The sequence below is a fragment of the Monodelphis domestica genome, chromosome 8, assembly GCF_027887165.1.
Source record: "Monodelphis domestica isolate mMonDom1 chromosome 8, mMonDom1.pri, whole genome shotgun sequence".
NCBI lineage: Eukaryota > Metazoa > Chordata > Mammalia > Didelphimorphia > Didelphidae > Monodelphis > Monodelphis domestica.
The window spans coordinates 106,211,846-106,233,816 of record NC_077234.1 but is presented as its reverse complement, the minus strand read 5'-3'; the positions used below and the strand labels follow the sequence as shown (position 1 = coordinate 106,233,816).

At 35.5% G+C, this 21,971-nt stretch overlaps 1 protein-coding gene across 2 annotated transcripts in view; it reads right to left on the bottom strand.

The window, feature by feature from the left end:
• Nucleotides 1-1,516: 1,516 nt before the first annotated feature.
• Nucleotides 1,517-21,971, bottom strand: part of PCDH17 (protocadherin 17) — a 113,436-nt gene continuing 92,981 nt past the window's right edge. For both annotated transcript variants that reach the window (XM_007501498.3, XM_007501499.3), the window contains exon 5: nucleotides 1,517-6,243. In XM_007501498.3, coding sequence (XP_007501560.1) covers nucleotides 5,561-6,243 — 683 coding nt within the window. In that variant the 3' untranslated portion in view covers nucleotides 1,517-5,560. The remainder of the gene's footprint in view (nucleotides 6,244-21,971) is intronic.

Genomic DNA, 21,971 nt, shown 5'->3' with positions numbered 1-21,971 from the left:
AATTGGCTGCCAACTACATAACAGTGGGCTCTCTACTGGATGGTTTTGATGTGCAAAGAACCATTCACAAGTTGGTTTAATTAAAAGCTCCATCTATACATAAAGTCAGTGGCTAGATTGTCCAAAAGGGGGGCTTTCTTTATATACAGAATCTAGCTAAATAATTTCTTTTATACTCGAGGTTAGTGCCAAGATACCAAAATAAATGTCATAAGCAATAAGGAATATTCTGGCACGACTGAACCAAAAGGATCTCCTTGGTTATCAGATTCTTATTTCTATGAAATAAGTACTAAAATACAAGGTTCGGACAACAACAGAACATTTTTCTGAAAGATACATTTCCTCCGAATGATCATTATTGTTCATTTTAATGTTGCTGCTGCTTTTGTAGTAGAATTGAGGGAGAGGTTTACTTATGTACCACAAGTTCCAGGAGAATGTCATGTGTGTGTGTGTGTGTGTGTGTGTGTGTGTAGAGAGAGAGAGAAAGATAAAAATAGAAAGGAAGAAAGAAATAAAAACTAAGAAAGAAACCAAGAAATAGAAACTGAGGAAGTCAGTATACTTAAGGAACAATATATTGATCTGGGGAATCAGAAATATCTATTTTTTTCTAGTTTCACATTATTTACCTTGGATATCACTTTACCTCTCTACATGTCATTTTTATCAATTATAAAGTCAGAGGATTTAGATACATAATCCTGAAATATGTTTCCAACTCTAAAACCTCTAAGTACAATAGTTCAGATGAACTAAGTGAATACTGACTTTTCCTGTTCGATGAAATCAAAGTCTTACCTGATATGCTGTAGATCTATTATGAAATGTAGACCTATTATGAAAATAAAAACATTTTTGGTATTAATGATGCTTTAGCCATAATGGTCTGATTATGGCTTTGAAAATGTTTTATTTTTAAAATATCCCCTTCCTTTTTTTTTGCAATTTTACCAACAGATTAGAGGAGTCATAGTCAGATGTTAAGTACTTTATGCCTAAGAAACCTTAGCTGTTTTTCACCCCAAAAATCAATGTCTAAAACTATCCATTTCTTTCTTAACCACATCAGTTACTTTTGGCTTGGTTTGAACAGTGAAGCATCACTTTTATATCCTTACCTTAAAAGTAAAATGTTGTCATTCATAATTTGAATACTCAGGTTAAATATGATTAGAAAATAGTTTGGTTTTTCATTATGGATTGGGTTATCATGGAATTTACAGTAGTATTTTATGTCTTTGGTCCCATAGTCACTGCATGATTCCCTATGTCTGTTGATGCCAATCCATCAAGTTGAGGAAACATTGATACACCATTAATCAATAAAATAGGAAGCTTCATAGTCTTGCCTTTTTTTTTCCTTCCTTTTTTGGATGAGCAGAGAACTAGCCATAACAGTTGCATTGCCACAAGTTGCTTTTCCAAAGTAATTACCACCAAGCTCCCTGTGGTATGCAGTGTTTTACACATTGCTTCCAGTGTTAATGAATGCAAGGGGAGGCAACACAACTATTAGTAATTGCTTTTTATTCGTAGTCCTCATTTTCCAGATAGGTCACATTAAACACAGCCATTAGACAATAGCGTTGAGATAATCCATACAATGTATGCTGCTTTTGTTGTCCTTGTTCACCAATCGCTTGGTGCAGCTCAGAACTTTATGGGGATGATGAAGCTGATAAATGGGAATTGCCAACCTGTGGAAGAATGGGGCCAGGGGAATCAAGACTTCAATCAGGTCTCATTCAATTATGTTTCAAATCAACAAATCTCGATAGCCAAAACTCTCATCTGAATTAATGCTCTGATAAATGCTGTCTGTTGTCAAAAAGAATGTAATTAGACAATAATGAGTGCATGTATATTACGCCAGACCTCAGACTACTTGTTGACCTCAGCAACTTCTACTCCATTAAGCAACATTCAGTTTTAAAGCTGGTTTTAATAAAGCATCCTGCTCCATTACTAGTCATCACATGATTTTTTTATGGCCACATTTCTAAATGGGCACCATCTACAGGCTCTAATGGCACATCATAGTTAAAAAAGGTCTCTGCTAATTGGGGGTATCAAGATAAAGTCAATTTTCTGACCATGAATCCAGTTAATTTATGGTGTGGTGAGTCAACCTTAACAGACTATCTACAGTAAGGTTCACTGAAGCCACTAAAGCAAGGCTATGGAAGAATTCTTTGAAATCCTTGACTATTCCCCTTTAGCATTTACCTTGGGAAAGACCCAAATAACACTGATTCTCCTTCTCTCTACCTGTATTGTATGCAATCTTATTATTAGTAAACAACCGCTGGAATATTATCTTTCAGATATTTCCACCAAGTGTCATTTATTCGGCTTTACTTCTGAGAAGTGAGTTAATGATAGAAGTTGTATGGATGGATGGATGTGTGTGTGTGTGTGTGTGTGTGTGTGTGTGTGTGTGTTGTGTGTGAATTTGAGGATGTAATTTTTCCCTATTTTATAAATGATGTGAGGCCCCTTCAAATTCCACTGGTTGATCATGCATTGCCTGCTGATATAGGCAGGCTGTTCCAAAAATGTGAAGTTGGCAATCTCAGATGGCTTCGTGGGAAGCAAAGCACCAGAGGTCTATGACAAAGGTAGCTGCTGGCCAAATGAATAAAAGCAAGATTCCCTCAACTCAACTAGAAAGCTCAGAGTCCAGGGTGCTGAATTACCTCAGTCAAGTAAATAAATAATCACTACTAAATACATATAATGTGTTAAACACCTAAAGCTAGTAAATCACTAGTGACAGAGAGCCTAAAGGTAAATTCCTCTTACATTGGCACAACCAATTCTTAAAATCTCATGTTTCACGGTTCATTTGTTTTTAACATATTCAGACACATATAATGAATGATGTAGCCGGTTATTCAGGATTAGGAGTGTTGAGAAAAATGAACCCTCTTCACTCAGTTGATTTCATGTAAACACCACCTTTGATTTTTTTTTTCTGTGTAGATCTCTGTGTCTAGTAAAAGAGAGACAATGCTTGGTAGAATTAAACAGCAGAGTCACTTCTCCATCAAATTTCAGCTATCAAGCTAAATCAACCTGTAGTCTCCTGGCAAAATAATATTGTATAACAGAGACAACACATTTCAGATACATAAATTGTCCAAAATACAGAGAGCAGCTAGGTTCAACATGTACAAGATCCCTTGTTTGTTTGTTTTTTCCTCCTAATTTAAATATTTAAGAATAATAAAAACCAATAGCAGTGCTTTGGAAAAGCTATTACCAGGAACCAAAGACAATTCTTTGTAAGATTGTAAGGCTGATTTGATTTGATCACTCTTCCCTCTAAAAACAGTTTTTCAATGAGGTACAGTCCAAAATCACATCTGAAATTGATTGAAATAGCTTAAATAGAACTTTGTGATGTCTGAAATTGAAAAACTAAATTCACATCATTTTTTTAAATATAAGGACTTCAGTATATTTATGTTGTTTCTACACTGGCTTGGTGACCAGAAAGGAAGGCACGGAGTTCTCTACCATTCTTACAAATAATGTATTTCTCTGTTCCAGTGCACAAACAATTTTCATCTAACTCTACAACACTTTTCAAGGTATAGTCTTGGTACTTATTCTATGTCATGAAATTGAAAAAAGCCAAATATTTTTTTAAAAATTAAAAAAAAGTCAAAACACTTTCTCATTTCCTGATTCTTCTGAATGAGTTTTTTATGTTTTGCCCATTTGAAATTGGAGAGTTTCCCCTTATAATCTGGAAGTAACTTTGATATTTGCCAAAACCCACAGCAGAAAATAGAAAGAAATAGAGAGAAGAATTGATCACTCTTAAGCTTTTCCAATGAAGAGAGCAAATGAGCTCTTCAAAGCAGAAAGAATATTTAAAAAAAAAAAGCTCATAATCTTAAGTAAGATTGCACATAGGAAGAAATCATAGGCATAGACAGTGCTGGTACCTAGACATGCACAAAAGCACTCTCATGCTTTGGAGACAGAATGGCAGCGTGAGTCTTGAAGTCCTTAAATTATGTGGAGCGATCAATCACGGGCATTATATCTATACAAACAGAAGCTAAGTGTATTGTTGTGAGGGGAGAAAGAACCCAAGGAAGTTCCAGGTATTGGTTCAAGTGGAATTTTTGTTATTAAACATGGATTTTCAATAAGAAGCATTTACAAGGACTTGCACATAACCATGACTGATGGATGTATTTCTTGACCTTTTCGGTTAGCTCCATCAGCTCACTCAAACACATTTTGAACAGATTATGTACTGTAGTACTTGCTAGACCATACATTAAACAAGAGACTTTGCTCTGAGGCACTGCTTCCCACACTCCATGGGGAAAAGGAAGCAGGAAAAAACAAAACTCATAGAGTTCGACAGCTACCGAGGCAACACTTGCCATTTACAATATAAGCCCAAATATTTTTGCAACACAACTATATATTAATTTAATAAAATACACAATATAGCTCTTATACACTCAACAATTTGGCTCATATGCACTGAATCTGCAATAAATCAATAAAAATATGTCATTTGATGTAAACACATTGAATCTTCTTACATTTGCACATTTAAATGGTCATGTGATTCATGTATGTCTAGGACATTTTCACTTTCCTGAGCTATTTTAGTGTCCACAAATGGATAAAAAAGTGTTAATAATGTTAATTTTTCTCTGTATAGTACCATCCAATGGTAACATTTTTTTTTCTGAAAACTTCACTATATTTCAAGTTTAAAACATTGATCATTATTTATATGTTTGTTGGACACTAAAATGCTAAATAGGCATTTAAACCTTTAAAAATTTTCTTCTTTAATGAAGTGAAATAGTAAATGTGTGTGCAGGACAAAATGGACTATATCATTTTTTTACACTTAACTCTTATATGGCAGGAAGTGTATTACGAATGACCAGGATATGCTCTGTTGACTAATGATATGGAATGTTCTTTGTGTGTGCATGTGTGGCAGGTAACTTTATACAGAAACGTTTACCACAAATGTGTGTTAATGTTTGGTGTAGCTTGGACTACTGCAAAGATCTTTTCAGGACTTTCAGTAGAAGCCTGTGATGACTGCTGGAAATCCACCACACATCAAAATTTGTCAACCCTGCTTTTCACAGGGTTTTAGGTAAACAGTAAAGTCAGCATTAAACATGGAGGACAGTCTTACAAGGATCAGAAAGATTTCATTCCTCTTATCTTATACCTTCTTAACAGATTGTCACAAGATGCTTGTCCCTCCCTCTTTTTCTCCTCTCTCTCTCTCTCTCTCTCTCTCTTTTTCCTGTCCTTCTTTAAGCATACTTGACTCTGTCCTAGTGTAAGTTTGGTCAAAATGAAACCAGTGTTATCTGTGAAAAAGAAACAGCAGTGAAAAGAACATACTTGTGGGCACTTCAGATGTTCACTAAAAGCCTTAAAGCAGCATTGGTCTTCCTTCATCCCCTGTGAAATTGTAATAACCAGGGGGGATTGTGTCTAAATCAACAGAAGAGGCAAGAAAATGCCGATGCTTTTTGTTTGTTTGTTTGTTTTTCTTTCACTTTCTCACAGCCACAGGGTCACTTCCCCGGCAATCTTGTAAAAGCTTATCAATTTCTCTCACAACTTCCTCCGCATCCACTGACTCTCGGCCCAGATCGCGGTTCGAATGGTCTAACTGCTCGAGAACGGAGTCCATCTCGTTGGAGTCTCGACTCACTCGGGCATGCACATCCGCAAAGACCCTAGCCATCTGATCGTTGGCCATGAACGCAGTGTCTCTTGACTGTTTACTAGGCGACAGGTACTGACTGTCCGAGGACAGGTACTGGTTACTGGCTTCTGCCAGAGCTCCTGGTTTGGCGTCGCAACCATCAATCGGTCCTTTAGTTGAGGTGCAAGGCTCAATGCATGTCTTGGTTGGGCTGCTGGATGCTGAGGGGACCTCTTGGAGAAGAGGGCTCAGGGCACGTTTGGCTTTTAAATAAGGTTTAACATTGGCAATGAGAATAGTGTGCTCTCTCTTGTCTTTTCCAAATGTACAAAAAGTCTTTTTCCCAGTGGGATTCACAGTTTCATAAGTCTCAGTCTCAACATTAGCTTCCACTGTAGGTACAAAGAGATTTGTGCGGTAATCTGCATTTTCAGCCTGGTTGGTTGTAGGGAACTGTGGCATCCAACACCTGTCCGAATGACCAAGCACTCGGCATTCATCTGTACAATTAACACACTCTTCTTGTTCTGCAAAACAAATGAGAGAACAACAAGTGCAATCATTAGATTTCTCTTTACATTTCTGTAGAGGCAGTGATCAGCTCTCAGTGGGCTTGCTTGACCTCTGGTCTTTTAATTAAAAAAGAAGAAGAAGAAAAGAAAACAATAATTAAAACATTTCAGTAGGGTTGCATAAACCTGCAGTCTGAGACACTAGTTTTATTTAACATTATTCTCTAGATATTAAAGAATTCCCATAGCCCAGAGGAAGTGAAAGGCTGCCACTGGAGAATCATTCTCAACAGAATTGAGAAAGCTTCCCTGTAAACTAATCTGCTACAGAAATCAGTTAGTCTTTGTTCAGGAAAACTCATCTTAGAAAACAGTGAACAGTACTTAAGCAACTCAAAAGGCATTATCAGGATTAATTTTTCAAATCAAATAACAGGGCGATGACTGGCTTTCAGACTTTCATAAAAATCTTCAAGATGGTTTTTCATGTTCTACCTTCACTTTACTTGTAATTGTTATTTTGGGTGACAGTCATAAAATAAAAGGTTTTCTTAAAAAGTCTACTTTTCCTGCTGAGAATGGAGAAATGGAATTTTCTTTCAGAATGCATTATGAATAAGCTTGTCAAAAAGTGCACACTGGTATTTTATTAGATATGCGTATGGATCATGTAATCAGTTTTCTTCACTCCTGCTTTTTGTTTTTAGTGCAAGTATGTGAAAATGGATTTGCTCAAGAGATAGAGCTCAGAATGAATGACAAATCATGACATTCTGTTTCAAATGATAATGTTTTCTGGAAGAAATGTTGCTTCCCTGTTTTGCCAATAGGCATATGGAGTATCTAAATAAAACTTTTTTTTTTTTTTGGTAATGATTACTGTTTCAAAGATGCTGAACAAGGAAATATGAAGAAAAAGCCCTTTCTCTTATTGACCCCAATATTCTAAGCTATAACTCTAGACCACTAAACTGTCTAAATTGATTCTCTTGCCCAAAATGATTTTTCCTTTCATTCAGAGACAATAATCAGTTTGGGAATTAGAAGACCTTGGTTTTGAATAGCTGATAGGATACTAAGTGATCTTTGCCAACTCATTTTTCATCTTTTAAGCCTCAGTTTCCATATCTATTAAAGGAAGAGTTTGGAATAAAATGTATAGAATGCCTTCCAGCTCTAGATCTCATAATCTATAGAACTGATCCTTTCTATGTCAACTAAATGAAGCTCCTTACATAGCAAAGATGTATCTCAGCCTAAGAGAACTAAGATAGTCTGCACATTTGAGAACCCATGGGATTACTCTTTAAATGATGTTAGGTGATACCTTCAAGCTTATTCCAGGAAAAATTCCTATTAACCTCCACAGTTAGTTATTTTTCAAAATAAAAAGCATATCCTTATCTCCTAAGTGATTTACAGAATGGAAAGAGGGAAAAAAGGGCTACAAAAGCATATTTCCAATCTGTGCTTACATGTGAAATGCATACATATTTCCAGATATAGGAAAATGACTGGTATAATTGAACTTTATAAAGTTATATGAAGAGGAGCTACTTAGTTTCTTGATATTCTAGAGAATTATGTCATATTTCATTGCATGAAGCATTCACACTTCTAAAATGGCAAAAGTATTTTAGTACATTGTCTCACTTTCATTTAGGTCAGTTTTAAAATTTTATTTTCAGTGAATAAGTTATAGTATACACATATATACATATGTTAAATATATAAGTAATGTTTGTAGTTAGGCTGAAAAAATAAGTTGATATGTTCTAATTTATACCTAAACACAAACAAATCTTGAGAATTCATCAGACTCTCAAAAAATCTTCAAGACCAAGGTGTTATTATTGATTGGTTGCTCATTATACCCAGCTGATATTTTTGACAAATGTACTCATTTTCTAGTTTGATGTTTTCTAGAAAACTTTCACTATTTTTTTTTGAGAGTGTAGGTTACAAGAACAAACAGAATACACTGCAGTGTTGTTCAACCAATAACGTGCAAAAACTCTATCTGCATAGCCTTGTTGACCTAAGAAGCACAAACTAGAGTCTTATCTTCTCCTGTGTCTACTATTATATTCATCTACACAATGCTGCACAAAAAATAATAACAATGAAAAAAGTCCCTATCCACTATGTCTAGCATGTTGACATACTTTAGGTCTTGGATATTCAACAAATGAATACTCCTTGAAATTGCATAACACAATTTTATATTCCAATCTTGACTAATCGTTCATTTCTGTTAGGTAGCCTGCCTGAAAGTGGCTGAGTTAAATATGAATACAAATGAAAGTAAGAAAAATGACAAAAAAAGGGGGGGGGATTTGAAGGAGAGCAGAAGAATAATGTGGTCGTGGTACAAAATCCAAGTTGACCTGAATGTGAAATCATGAGCTCTGTCTGTATGAGCATCTTGAACCCTAATGTGGAAAATTGGTAGTTTTTTTTTTTACTTCATTTTTTATGTCACATCCCAGGAAGCAGATTTGGAGTATTGATTATAATACATTATAAGCAATTCACCTCACCATTAGACTGTAATTTTGCCTGCTACAGTTTGCTGAAGAATAAATTGAAGAGGTACTGCTGTACCTCTTAGAGACCATAAACAAAAGTGAGCTATCACCACTAAAGATCAAATTAATATTCATGGAAAAAATGAAACAATGTAAATGTAAACCTATACAGAAGTAGATAGAAAAATAAAATTAGCAAAAATATATATGCTTATTATACATATCCACATACACACACATATATATATGTACATGTTATATATGTAATATATATACAAAAGGTTCTATGGCGAGTTGCTGCATTGTTCTTTATCTCTAGCCTTTCTGCCTCCTGTTAAAAATAGACCCTTAACAATGCAAGTGTGTATGATAAATAAGAATAGCATGGAGACTTTTCTCAATCTCTGGAGCTTTGCAGGTAGACGATCAAAACTGCTTTCTACACCTTTGGGAGAACAAATTTTAAAATAGATGTGCTAAATTATCAGCTATAGAAAGAAAAGGAACATAAGCTGTGTGGAAAAGCTGTACTTGCCTAGATTGAGAATTTATAAAAAAAAAAATATTAAGAAGCACCGTGAAGAAGAATTATAGGCAAATAAATCTGGACCACAATTGGCGTTTTCTTGGAACCAGATAGCATTAGCAAGTCAGCATTTTCTTCCTAGAAACATGGAGAGGTGGTTTGACATGCTTAGGGCAGGGCCCAATTAGAACTTCACTTGGATTTCATTTATCAAACATTTATTTGTAAAGCACCTATACTACATGACAATCATTCATTCACAAATTTCATTCAGTCTGATTCATGCTTTGGTATATGCTTATCCAGCACAACCATAACTTTGCATGAAAGTGGAGGTAGGGAGAAAGACATTATTAATTTAGCAGGTTAGCAATCATATTCAACTTCTGGGATGCTGGACAGCCCCATTTAAGGGGCAGTTTACATTCCCCACAGAGAAATAAAGTCATTCTGCTGTTGTAGTAGTTCACAAAATAAAAACAAAAGGATATTCGATTGAGAAGGAACAGCATGAAGGATATGCCACCTCTTCTCCATGCCCAAGAGAACAGAAGACTAAAACTACTAACTTGTGTTTAGATGGGATATGACCATTTGATATATGACCAGATCCCCAAGAAATATATTTATACTGTGATTTAAGTTTTGACAAAAAGCCAATATTGAATAGGAGGGAAAGCATTTGTGGATTTTGATGATGTGGCATTTTATTCCCAATCTACTGTTTGGTTGAACATTTAAAGATTAGAACTTTTTAGTCCCTTTGGGAGTTTTAAACATAATTAAGGCAGAATAGATTGAATCAGAAGACCTGGCTTTGTAACCCATTTCTGACAATATCTACATGACATTTTTTGAGCCTCAATTTATTATCTGTAAAATAAGGGCAATTATATTTATTTCACATAGTTTTTGTAAGAGTCCAATGAGATAAATTGTGTTATGATATCTTATGAACTCTAAAGCATCACATACATTTAAAGAATATAATAATTGACTGAAATTAGGAACCTTTGTGCCTTAGTCTAGAAAAAAAAATTAATCTATAATCAGGAACACATTTAGACAAGTCCTCTTCTCCCTACTTACTAAACAAATAATAAAAATATTTTTTCCATATTACTTATATGAAAAATTTCCATACCTTAAATGCTTAAAGCATTTTAAAATGTCTATTCTGACAAACTTTATAGTGGAATTTCCAAAACCTTACTCTTCTGGAAAAAACAAAAAAGCAAAACCTATACTTACTTCCCATAGAAGTGGGCTCAATATATGGGGAATGAAAACGTACACTCTTTCCCAACTAATCTACAATTAAATATATATTTTTGGACATATATGGATGTTCCAGAAAGGCTGGATCTAAAATGTTTGTTGAATATCTTGTCAGTAGCTTAATTACTGCAATGTTGTTGGCTATTTTTTGACATTGGGATTTATGCTATTTATTATATAGTAATTACATATTGTTTAATTTTGAAATTGCATGTTGTGACATATCTATAATTATTCAATGTTTTCTTTATCTACGTATATTTAAAAGTAAAAAAAAACAACAAATGATTCTTCCAAAACTCACTTTATCACTTAGCTAATTGCTAATAGAAAACCAGTAATATGAGGCTATTATATTACTATTTTTTAAAATCTCTTACCATTTTAAAATTAATTTTAAAATAAAATAAATGTTAATATGAATTCTGTGTTAACTCAGAAGCTCTAGAAAAATAAAAACCCTAATTCTGCATATAGATGAAAAGCTAGTCTATCTGCAAAAATTCTCATCAATAGCTCTTCAATGAAGTAACCCAATGTAAACATCTTGAGGTTAGGAACGGGTTATGCTGAATAAAGTTGGTTATAAATTAATGTGTTTTTAATAAAAAATAGTTTTGTTGTATTATTGCAGTATAATTGATAGCAAATCAGAAGATTTTTCTGTTAAGTATTTTACATAATGCTTTTGCTATGGAAAGAATTCCTTTATTGGATAATACTATGAAAGAAAAAGGCCATTTTTCAAGAGAGAATGGAGAAAGTATCAACTTTTTCTCTAAACTTTTAGTATTGGATTATATGATGCTTCTCTTTAGTTAAATCAACAACTGCAGTGCATTTGATCAGAAGCTTAGATGTAATTGACTTGATTTAGAAATAAAAGGAGTCAAAGCACTGGTTCTCTTCACAAGTTGTTATTAGATAGACCTGTTGGAAATTTGCATATTCATATTGCCTTGTTTATCTGAGACACTTATAGCTAGACTCAGCAATACAAAGCAGATTCTTTTTCTTTTTTTTTTCCTTTTTAGTTTCAGCTAGCCTTTGATTCTCTCTCTGGTAAGAGAATTATTAGTGTGCATCAAAGAACTGTTATCTTTATATTCCATTTTTAAACATTAAAACATACCTTTGAAAGAAATGTTACCTTAAAAATAATTTCTGCCACATCTAGACAGAGGAAATTGCATGCAAAAAACATGAATCAGTTTGACTACTATGATATCAGGTAATTTTGATGATTTTGCAAAAGGCTATCAACATGATAGTGGTGAGAGTCCCACTATGCTCTGCCCTGTGCAGAGCGTTTCTAGAGTGTCCTGTGCAGTTTTGGTCAATCCATTCCAAAAGAGACATTTTCCATGTCGCTCATAACTAAAGGAGAGAAGCCAGGATGGCTAGGTTATTTGAAATTATACTGTAGAACAATTTATTTCTGGGAATGAAATAATGGATTAGCATTCAGGTAGGTACCTGAAGAGTTGTGTTTGAAAAAGGTCTGGCAGAGTATAGCAAGAGACTGTGGGTGGAAGCTATGGGAAGGTGGATTTCAGCTCCATATAAGTAAGGGTTAAATTTAAAAAAAAAAAAAAAGAAAGTTCTTACCAGTTTGATCTGTTGAAAAACAGAATGAGCTACTTAAGGTCTGACGTGAAAGCCAAAGAGAAATGACCAGATGCCATCAGTCCTAAGACCATTAGCAGGGGTTGGACTAGACTTCAAGATCTTTAGGAATAGAAATTACTTCATTTATTGGCAGATGGGGGAAAGACTGTTATAATTAGAGTCAAGGAGGCATGCGTTCTAATACTGCCTTGGACCTTTAAATCTATGTGATCCTGGGCAAGTGACTTCACTTCTCTCACTCTGTTTCTTCAACTTTAAATGGATATAATAGAGGGTGGCTGGGTGGCTCAGTGGTTTAAGAGTCAAGCCTAGAAATGGGAGGTCCCAGGTTCAAATATGGCTTCAGATACTTCCTAGCTGTGAGACCCTGAGCCAAGTCACTTCACCCCCATTGCCTAGTCTTATTCACTCCCTCTACCTTGGAACCAATACACAGTATTGATTCTATGACAGAAGATAAGGGTTTAAAATGAATGAATGAATTAATTAGTTAATTAATTAATTCACTAATTAATGGGATAATAATGGGCAAGAAGGGATAATACCTATTTCAGAGGGTTTTCTTGAGGGTCAGATCTGATAGCCTTGTCATGTGCTTTGTAAACTTTAAGATGTTTTATTCTCATCATCGCTAACACTTACTAAGTGCCAGGCACTGTGCTAAGGACTTCCCAATTACTATTTCATTTGATTGTCACAACAACCCTGAGAGGTAGGTGCCTTTATTGTCTCCATTTTACAGATTAGGTCACCAAGACCAATAGAGGTGAACTGATTTGCCCAGATTCATAAAACTAATAAGTAAGTCTGGATTTGAACTTAGGTCTTCCTGACTCCAGCTCCAGTGCTCTATCTACTAAGCCATCTGGATCATCATCATCATCATCATCATCATCATCATCATCATCATCATCATCATCATCATCATCATCATCATCATCATCATCATCTTGTGTTTCCAGCTCTTTGTAGGCTGCTTGATATGTAGTAAGCACTTAATAAATGCTTACTGGATACTTCCTTCCCCCTCCATTATTTTATGAAGTCATTGTTTCAAAGCATACAATTTAAGTGATCCATTGTACAATCTTTCTTTTGTACGAAGCCCTGGATTTCTATTTCTTTCATTGATGAAGATTCCCCCCAATTTATAGGTAAATGCCAAAGATTCAGAGCACAGAAGGTGTAGGAAAAGGTTAAGTGATTCTATATTGGCACTGTTTGTTTTGAGAAAACGTGTGGGAGCCAGTTTGTCTTCAGGGGCTCTACTAACTTCCCAGGCTAGGGAGAGCTACCATACCCCCATCTTAAGTTTCCCATTTCAGTAGGAGTGCACTGATGCATCACTGTGCTATCTATCGTCTTAGCTGCGAGGCAGACAGTTAACTTAAAAGAAACAAATTGGAGGTTTAGACTTCTCTTCCATGTCACAGTGCCCCTGTGCAGCTCCTTCCAGAGACGGATGCTAGGCAACTCATTTTTAACCACCAACGGGAAGCACCGAGGAACATAAAATGATTCCATTCCCTTAGCTTCTAATGCCCTGGGAGCCCACGTATTTGTAAATCAGCAGCCATGCATATGCTTCGAGCAGAAGAATTCCACATATACATATGCTATCTGCCTCTGTAGAACAGAATTAATTGTCTTCTTATGAAGATATAAATCTCTGACATGGAAATTTGAAAACAAAAATCAAACAGGACATGAATGGAGGGCACTCTGCAGCGCCATGGCTAAAGCAGTACCCAATTCGAGAGGGAATTTTCTCCACTTCATGGCTGTCAACAAAATAGTTTTATTTCTGCTTTGTGAATAGCTTTAAATAGAAAGAGTGCTCTTTTCTTAGCATAGTTGCTGCTGTTTCTAGCAGGATCTGAAACTCAGTGTTGTTTCCAAGTAGAAAACTCTATAAATGGAAGTCCATTTTTTATTTGTTCTCATTTTTCTCTTTTATTTCCAATTCCCTTTCCTTCACCAACATAAGCTTTCATAGCACCTAATTAGTTGTCTGAGAAAGCAGGAAGCAATCACCTGTCTCTATTTATGGCCAGGACCAGTGTTGGGGAGATGAATGTGATAGCTCACTAAAATGCCCCATCTCAGGTGCTCCCCCTGACAGAGAACCACGATAAGTCAAGGCCTCTGATGCTCGAGTTCAGGGGTAATGGTAAAACAAATTGCATGTTCTGTGAACCTGAGCTAGTGTATAAGCACAGATAAAATGGAAAAGCCAAAAATTAGAGCTGGAAGAAATCCACAGAGATCCCCTCCTATGGAAATACTGTCTAATTTACCAATGTCCTGGAAGTCTTGCCTTCTCAGGAAAAAAGTGATCTTCCTCTACTGGTACTGATTATTAATCCATTAGTCCTACACCCATGATGAGAGGAATGAGCAATGGCTTCCTGCAATGGGTAACCCTAGCTCTATAGCTATATTCATTGTTTCCATCTATGGCTCTGATAATAGACTTATTAAGTATACTTATCCTAATATGGTTTTGGATGTTCCCCTGTTACTACAAAAGAAAAATACTTTTCAATTTCTCCACCTATTAATACTTCTTAAAAGATTGCATGTATAAAATATACTTTGATTTGGTCCTCCAAAAGAGAAAGGAATATTAATATAAGCCTAGACTTCATCTATGTAGCCCTTTTCTTCCCCTACCATCTACCTGAGTAGGTTTTAAAATTATTTTTAATAAGCTAGGTTTCCCCTAAGGCAAGTGAGAAGAAGAATGGGTGAGGGAAAATGTGACATAGGAGGAATTAATCACTTTATTTCAGCTGAATGATCTTTCATATATTGCATTGTATTACCCATGATTCTCAGCTGTGCATGGGGACCAACAGTTGGTTAACTAATTAAGTAGGTGAATTACAGATGCAGCAATTTGTTTTTAACTTCTTTCTGGAATGTGTGGGAAAAATGTAAGCTGTGGCAAGCAGTTCATCTCATATACTTCCTCAATAATGGCCTATTGTTATGTCCTGGCTAATAATTATCATTATCATGAGTTCTGAGATTGCATTCTTTTTCTTCTAGTTCATTAATAATCATATTCTGATCAATGTTCAAATGATTTGCATGAGAAAAAAAAATTAATGAACATCTAAGTCTGTATTTGGGGGCTGATCTCTCAGAGTGTCACTTGCCCTGATTGTCTATTGTCTGTCTTCCTTATATTCACCTCAGAGATGTGTGTGTGTGTGCAAGTGTGTTTGTGTGTGCAAGTGTGTGTGTGCATGAGTGTGTGTGTGTGTGTGTGTGTGTGTGTGTGTGTGTAATTTCTTAAAACATGGTCAAGTTGGGAAAACACATGCAATTTGGAAATGGCAGTCCTGAGGAAAGCACCTGCCTGCTAAAGTGTTTCCTCTGAAACATTAGCATGACTGCATTCGGATGCTAGAGCCTACTGGTCTATATCCCATGTGAGTGAATCCAGCAGCAGCTGGATGTTCCGAGCTGCCTCACACATTTGCCACCGTCGCTGAGTGCACCTGCACACCTTCAGGGAACATTCATGAGTCTTGGAGACCCTCTGGACACAAAGTGGGGACTCACATCTAGACTATTAACTGAGGTTGCATTAACAATTTCTGGGTGAAAGAAAAGTAAGCAGCAATTGCATGGAGAAAATGTAAAGAGAAAAAAGAGACAAGAAAATGGAGAAGGAGAAAGCATGGCAGCCAAAGCAGATATCAGCAATCTATGGCACCCCCAGTCCTGGGAGGAAAGAGGCTCCTGAAATATTTTTTGTTGTAATATTGAGATGGGAATGACTTATTACTTGGATTAGGATCCTAATAGTACCTCTTGGCAAGGGTGAGATTCAACCTAATCAAACCCGTAAGTGAAAGAACAGCTGCAATTCAGTGGGAGAAATGCCTGTGGATCTACCAATTGCCTAGAAGCACCTTCCATATGTCAACACTGGCACTACTACTTTAGGCACCAGAGAGGGATATAAGAGGAAAAAACCACATAAACTCTAAGATGTTATCATTGTCCCCCAAAGAGCTTAGATTCTCACTGAGGATTCCAGCATGAGATAATATAAGAAAATTACCTATTAAAATATATGATAACAAATACCAACAACACAGAAATGGGTTCGAGTCAAGAACACATGTGATACCCAATGGAATCATGCGTCGGCTATGGGAGAGGTGGGGGGGAGGAAAAGAAAATGATTTTTGGTTCCAATGAATAATGTTTGGAAATGATCAAATAAAATAATGTTTAAAAATATATATATGATAATGACTACCAAAAAGGGATGGCATTGAGGAAGAAATACACCAGAAAAAAGAGTGTAGAAAAAAAAAAGAATGCTATGTTGGTGGAACAATCAGGGGAGAAACCTGAACAAGAGGGGAATTTGTGGTGGGTGGCATTGATAAAAACCAGGCAGACATGTAGTTGTGAAATTAAGAAATGAAAGGCTTTTGGAAAAGGAGGGCAAGAAGCCATTCAGAAGAGTGCAGGCTAGTCATTCCTGTAATGAGGAGAGACTAAAATTGGTAGATTATGTACATTTGGCGCTTTCAAACCTTGAGCGGAACTAAAGTGAAGAGCTACCAGGTTGCCTAAAGGAGTAGAAACTAACTCAAGTCAAAAAACAAACAAGCAAACAGAACAGATTACAGCTTTTAAATTGATATCTTTGGAATCAGCCATAAATGGGCTGCTAGATGGCACAGTGGACAGAGTACTTCCTGGATCTGAAATCAGGAAAACTCATCTTCATGAGTTCAAATCTGACTTTGGACATTCAATAGCTGTGGGACCCTCCCTGGGCAAATCACTTAACCCTGTTTGCCTCTGTTCTTCATCTGTAAAAGAGCTGGAGAAGGAAATAGAAAGCCATCTATTATCTTTGCCAAGAAAACCCCAAATGGGTTCATGAAGAGTTGAACAGGACTGAAATGACTGAACAACAACAAGAGTCATGAAGCGACTACTTCCAGTAGGGATAAGAGAGAGAGACCCAGTGTCAAAGGAACAAAATGAAAATCAAACCAAAATAAAACAATGATAACACAAAGGAGAGAAACATCAACTAGACTCAGAAGATAATGAGGAGTCAATGTTTGATAAAAATTGCAATTGGTATTTGGAAGTGTGGACAGTCTGCTGAAAATAAAAGTTTTGAAGGCTGTTGTTGTAGGCTGAGTAGTGAGTGTTGGATTGGGAACAGACATAGTTTTGAGAGCAGAAAAAGATGTGAATCTGAGAGAATTTTCTAAGGGAAAAAGCAGTGATGACAGAGGAAAAATTAAGTTCAAATAATATGTCAATTGTGGGAAATTAAAAGAATGGCTATATACCTGATGATTTTTCTCTTGAATATAACTTGTTTTACCTGATATAGAATAGGTCCATAATAAATTCTTTTTTTATTAAAATAAAATAAAAAATTAAAATTAAAATAAATTTTCTATAGCTCAGAAGCAAAACTGGACATCTAATTAAAAGATTCTGGTGGAGAAGTGCATATAAGTTAAAAATGTAAATTTATGCTTAAAATTAAAAGAATAAAAAAACTCAAGAATTAGTACTGTCTAAAAGTAGACTAGGATCTCTCAGGAGGTAGTTGGTTTTCCCTCACTGGAATTCTCCAAAGACAAGATGAATACTTATTGATGATAATACTACATGGAGGCTTCTTGCGCAAACCAACAAGCATTTATTAATCACCTGCTATATGCCAAGGACTGTGCTAAGTACTAGGGCATGCAAATAAAGGAAAAGCAATAAAATAAAATAAAATAAACAAAAATCCCTGCTCTCAAGGAGCTTGTAGTTTATCAGGAATCCCTTGTATTTCATGACATATGAACTCCTTTTCAACTATGATTCTGTAAATTGAATCTGAGAACTGCCAATTAAAAAAGTCCTAGAAGTGTGGGCAAATCATTTAACCACTTTAATCTCCTGATGTGAAATAGGAATAATAGTAATAATACTATATCTGCCCTATCTGTGTATCTCCTAAGGTTGTCATGAGATTCGGTATGTGCAAGTCCTTCATAATTATAAAAAGCTATATGTAAACTATTACATTTGTTGTCATTTATTATTATTGCAGAAAGCTGACCTCATTCAACAACATAACAAATCCATTCAATTCCCAACTGGTTGAACATTTAAAAAATATATAAACAGTAACATTTTGTAGACCTGCCAAACCCCACCCATCTCTCTACAGCCATCACAATTGTGGATAATTAATAAATGTGTGGCTTAGCAGAAAGAACTGTGGACCAGGAATCAGCCCCACCTCTGGTCCTGCCCCTAATTACTTACATGCCCTTCAACAAATCACTTAACTATTCTGTGTCTCAGCTTCCTCATCTAAAATGAGGCTGGACTGGATGACTTCCAAAATTCTTTCCTGCTCTAGGACAGATTTAGCATTAAGTTATCAATATATTTTTTACATGTGTTGTTATTTAAATGAAAGCCAACATTTGAATAATAGTTTATCTATGATATCAAATTATGGAAAATTCTGAGTTGTCCATTAAAAAAATAAGACTATACTTGAGCATATAATTATAACTATATTCATACTCTAACCTCCTGATGTTACTTTATTCAAAATATATTATTTTCTCTTTAAGGACATCTTTGATGATTGCTAGTTAGAAACCACTAGATATTTCATAACTCTGTCAAGCTCTGAGCCTTCATCTAAGTTATTTACTTCTAGAGAATTTCCAGAGTACCTTTCAAAGGGTTAACACAGCTGCCAAAAGGGTCTGATTTACATGCAGGGAGGAACTGATGCTTTGGCACACAGTTCACAAAGATGCTATTTGGCTTACAAGGCCAAATTTTAAATTCTAGCCATTGAAACACTGCAATGAATTTCAGGCATAAAAAGGATGTTAACTCTATTACTGTTTTTTCATCTTTAGAAGTGGAGAATTTCCCTTATGTTTTCAGTGTCTCTGTTTGCTAGTTCTATCTCGGGCTGATGACATGAATCTTTGATGACATGGATGAACACATCTAAAATTCAAGTCATCCTTCTGGCAAAGCTCTAATCCTGTAAGGAAGGTCAATGAAAACACGCCTATTAAGCCTAACTTGTTGTAAGTAACAAGCAGGATATTCATATTAGGATTTTTCTCTCTGCTTTGCTATCTGATTTCTATGGGGACATGCATCTATTTACCAGCATAAATCTTGTTGTTCATATTCTGTTTCTAACACATGTTCTTTGTTCAGTTGCTAGAGGTGAGTAAACAGAACTGGTGTCATTGTTAGCATTCTCCACAGAGTTAATGCAGATGTAGCTAATCCTGTCCTGCTTATTATTCAGTAATCAGCACCTGCCAATAGGATTTGGGAGTCCCAGAAGATGTATAGATATATTTTCAATCAAAGGGTTAAATTTTAATCTTTTAATAGTGTTTTCTGCTGCAGAGGATATTGGCTCAATATATAGAATCTAGTGATGCAAAAATGTCTGGAGTTTCCTACGAAACTCCTTTAAACTAGAGGGGCTTGTATGCAAAGGAATGCAAGTATTGTAATTCTCTAAAGTAATGTTCTTCATTGCAAAGTTCAAACTGTCAAAAAATTCTCTAAAGATAGTTGTAGTTTAGCCAAGTCTTCTTGTGAGCTGTGGGGAGACTGGTAAGGAGGAGTGAGTGGGAGAAAATGACATTTAGAGTGATGTTCCCATACAATTCATTCCAACATGAATAGTATGGGACAAAAATAAACTTAGTGATTGCAACAGACTCCCACAAAAAAAGTAAACAATCCAAAAATCAGTGGTCGGTAATTATTTTGTAACTGAATTTTATCAGCTGTCTTGCATAAAAGTGATATCTGGGTGGAAAAATAGCCAGAAATATTTACTTAGTGCCTCTAAAGGGAAATCTATGAAACAGGTACAGAAGGTGCAACTTAAATGTAAATTTATTGGTCTAATATCCACCTTAAACTAGGCACTCTTTGTAATTGTATTCCTATGACTGCTATTATCATTATGGGAAATGGAAAGCAACTTTTTGGAACCCTCAATTCCCATCCAGCCTTGGTTCAGCTGCCAACTGTACAAAAAAAAAAATGTAGTAGCGCCCTTTCCTCCAAGTCACTTTGCATTTATTTTGTATATGTCACATTCAAATGTCCCTGAATTTGTTGTTTTCTTACTGCTCTGCCCTATCCAGGAGAAGGGAGGTTCCTTGTGTAAGAATTTTCTCTCTCTCTCTCTCTCTCTCTCTCTCTCTCTCTCTCTCTCTCTCTCTCTCTCTCTCTTAACCCATAATAAGCCATAATGAGAATGAGCTTCAGAGCTGGGAAGACCTGGGTTCTTGCCCCACTCCTGATACTTAAAGACTTTGTGAGCCCATGTAAGTGATTTAGCATTCCAGTGTTTTAGGCAAACTTTGTAGAAAATCTGTTCACCTGCACTAGTAGAGAGAATTTGTTCATCTGGGAGATCTTTATATCAATAAAGTCACAGATGCAGTCCTTATCTCTTCCCTAGCAACTATCATTGTGTCTGGTACAGTATAGGTATTTAATAAATGGGAATAAACATTTATTAAGCATCTACTCTGCTATGCCCTTTGCTAAATGCTAGTTAAATTGAAAGAAATAAAACAAATGATTTTAGAACATTAAAAAAAAAAAACACCTCTCCAAGGACTACAGTTGTTGAACTTCATTGCCATAAGCTAATATAACTTACTTTCCACTGTTTGGCTTACAATAAGAAAAAAATTATAAGTTAAGCAACAATGAAGTGCTAAGAATCTATGGGCATGCAAATATTTGTGTGCATGAATATCCATTATAGTGACTGTATAGATGCTTTTTTGGAATGTATATTAGTAGCAGTGACCTGCCCTTTTCCTGGGAACTGCTCTCATTTTCTATAGTCATCAAAGTGCATTGAACCAGTGAGGAAAATGGGATAATAGGTCAAGAGATTGACATGTAGGCAAACAGGAGATGTGAACATTTGGGAATCACTTGCTACATAATCAAAACTTGGCCGGCCAGCCACTGATGAAGACAACCATTGAACCAAAGCTACAATGACCATATATTTCTAAGAGATTTAAAAGCCCCATCTAAAAATAGAAAATACATTACAAACTGCTGCAGAGTTTAAAACATTATTTTAAATTACAGAATAATTTTTACATTACTGATAATGTAAAAGCAGAAAAAAAGTGTGAAAAGTAGTGAAAAATAGCATTAACATGAATATAAGTAATTTGAGACCTCATTTTAGATAAAAAACCTGACCTCTATCAGAAGATTTCATAGAGTTATAGGACTTGGAGTTTTAATATTTAAGAATTCTACTTTCAAACTCTCTTCTATGCAATGCTAACTTCCTAGTTCCATGTTAAGGTTAGAAAGTTGAATGATAAGTCTATATTTCCAGACCACTTATACCCCTATTCAAAAATATTTAATTGCTATCCAGTGCTTCTAAAATACAGTTCAAACAACTTTGCCTGATATTCAAGGCTTTCCACAATTGTTCCCCAATTATGTTTCCACATTAAAAAAAAAATATTTCCAGCATTAATCTTTTGTTTCAGTAAAAACTGAATAATCACTTTCCCTTGTATTTCTAGGCTTGGACCTTTTTTCCAGAGAATTTTCCTAGTCTAAAATGCCACCATCTTCCTCTGAGCTTATCTAATTTCTGCCATGTTTTCAATGTTCAGGTGAAGTCTATAAAGACCCATTATGTCTTCTGGTTAGTTGTATTTCCAGTTGTCTGTACTATTCAGTTG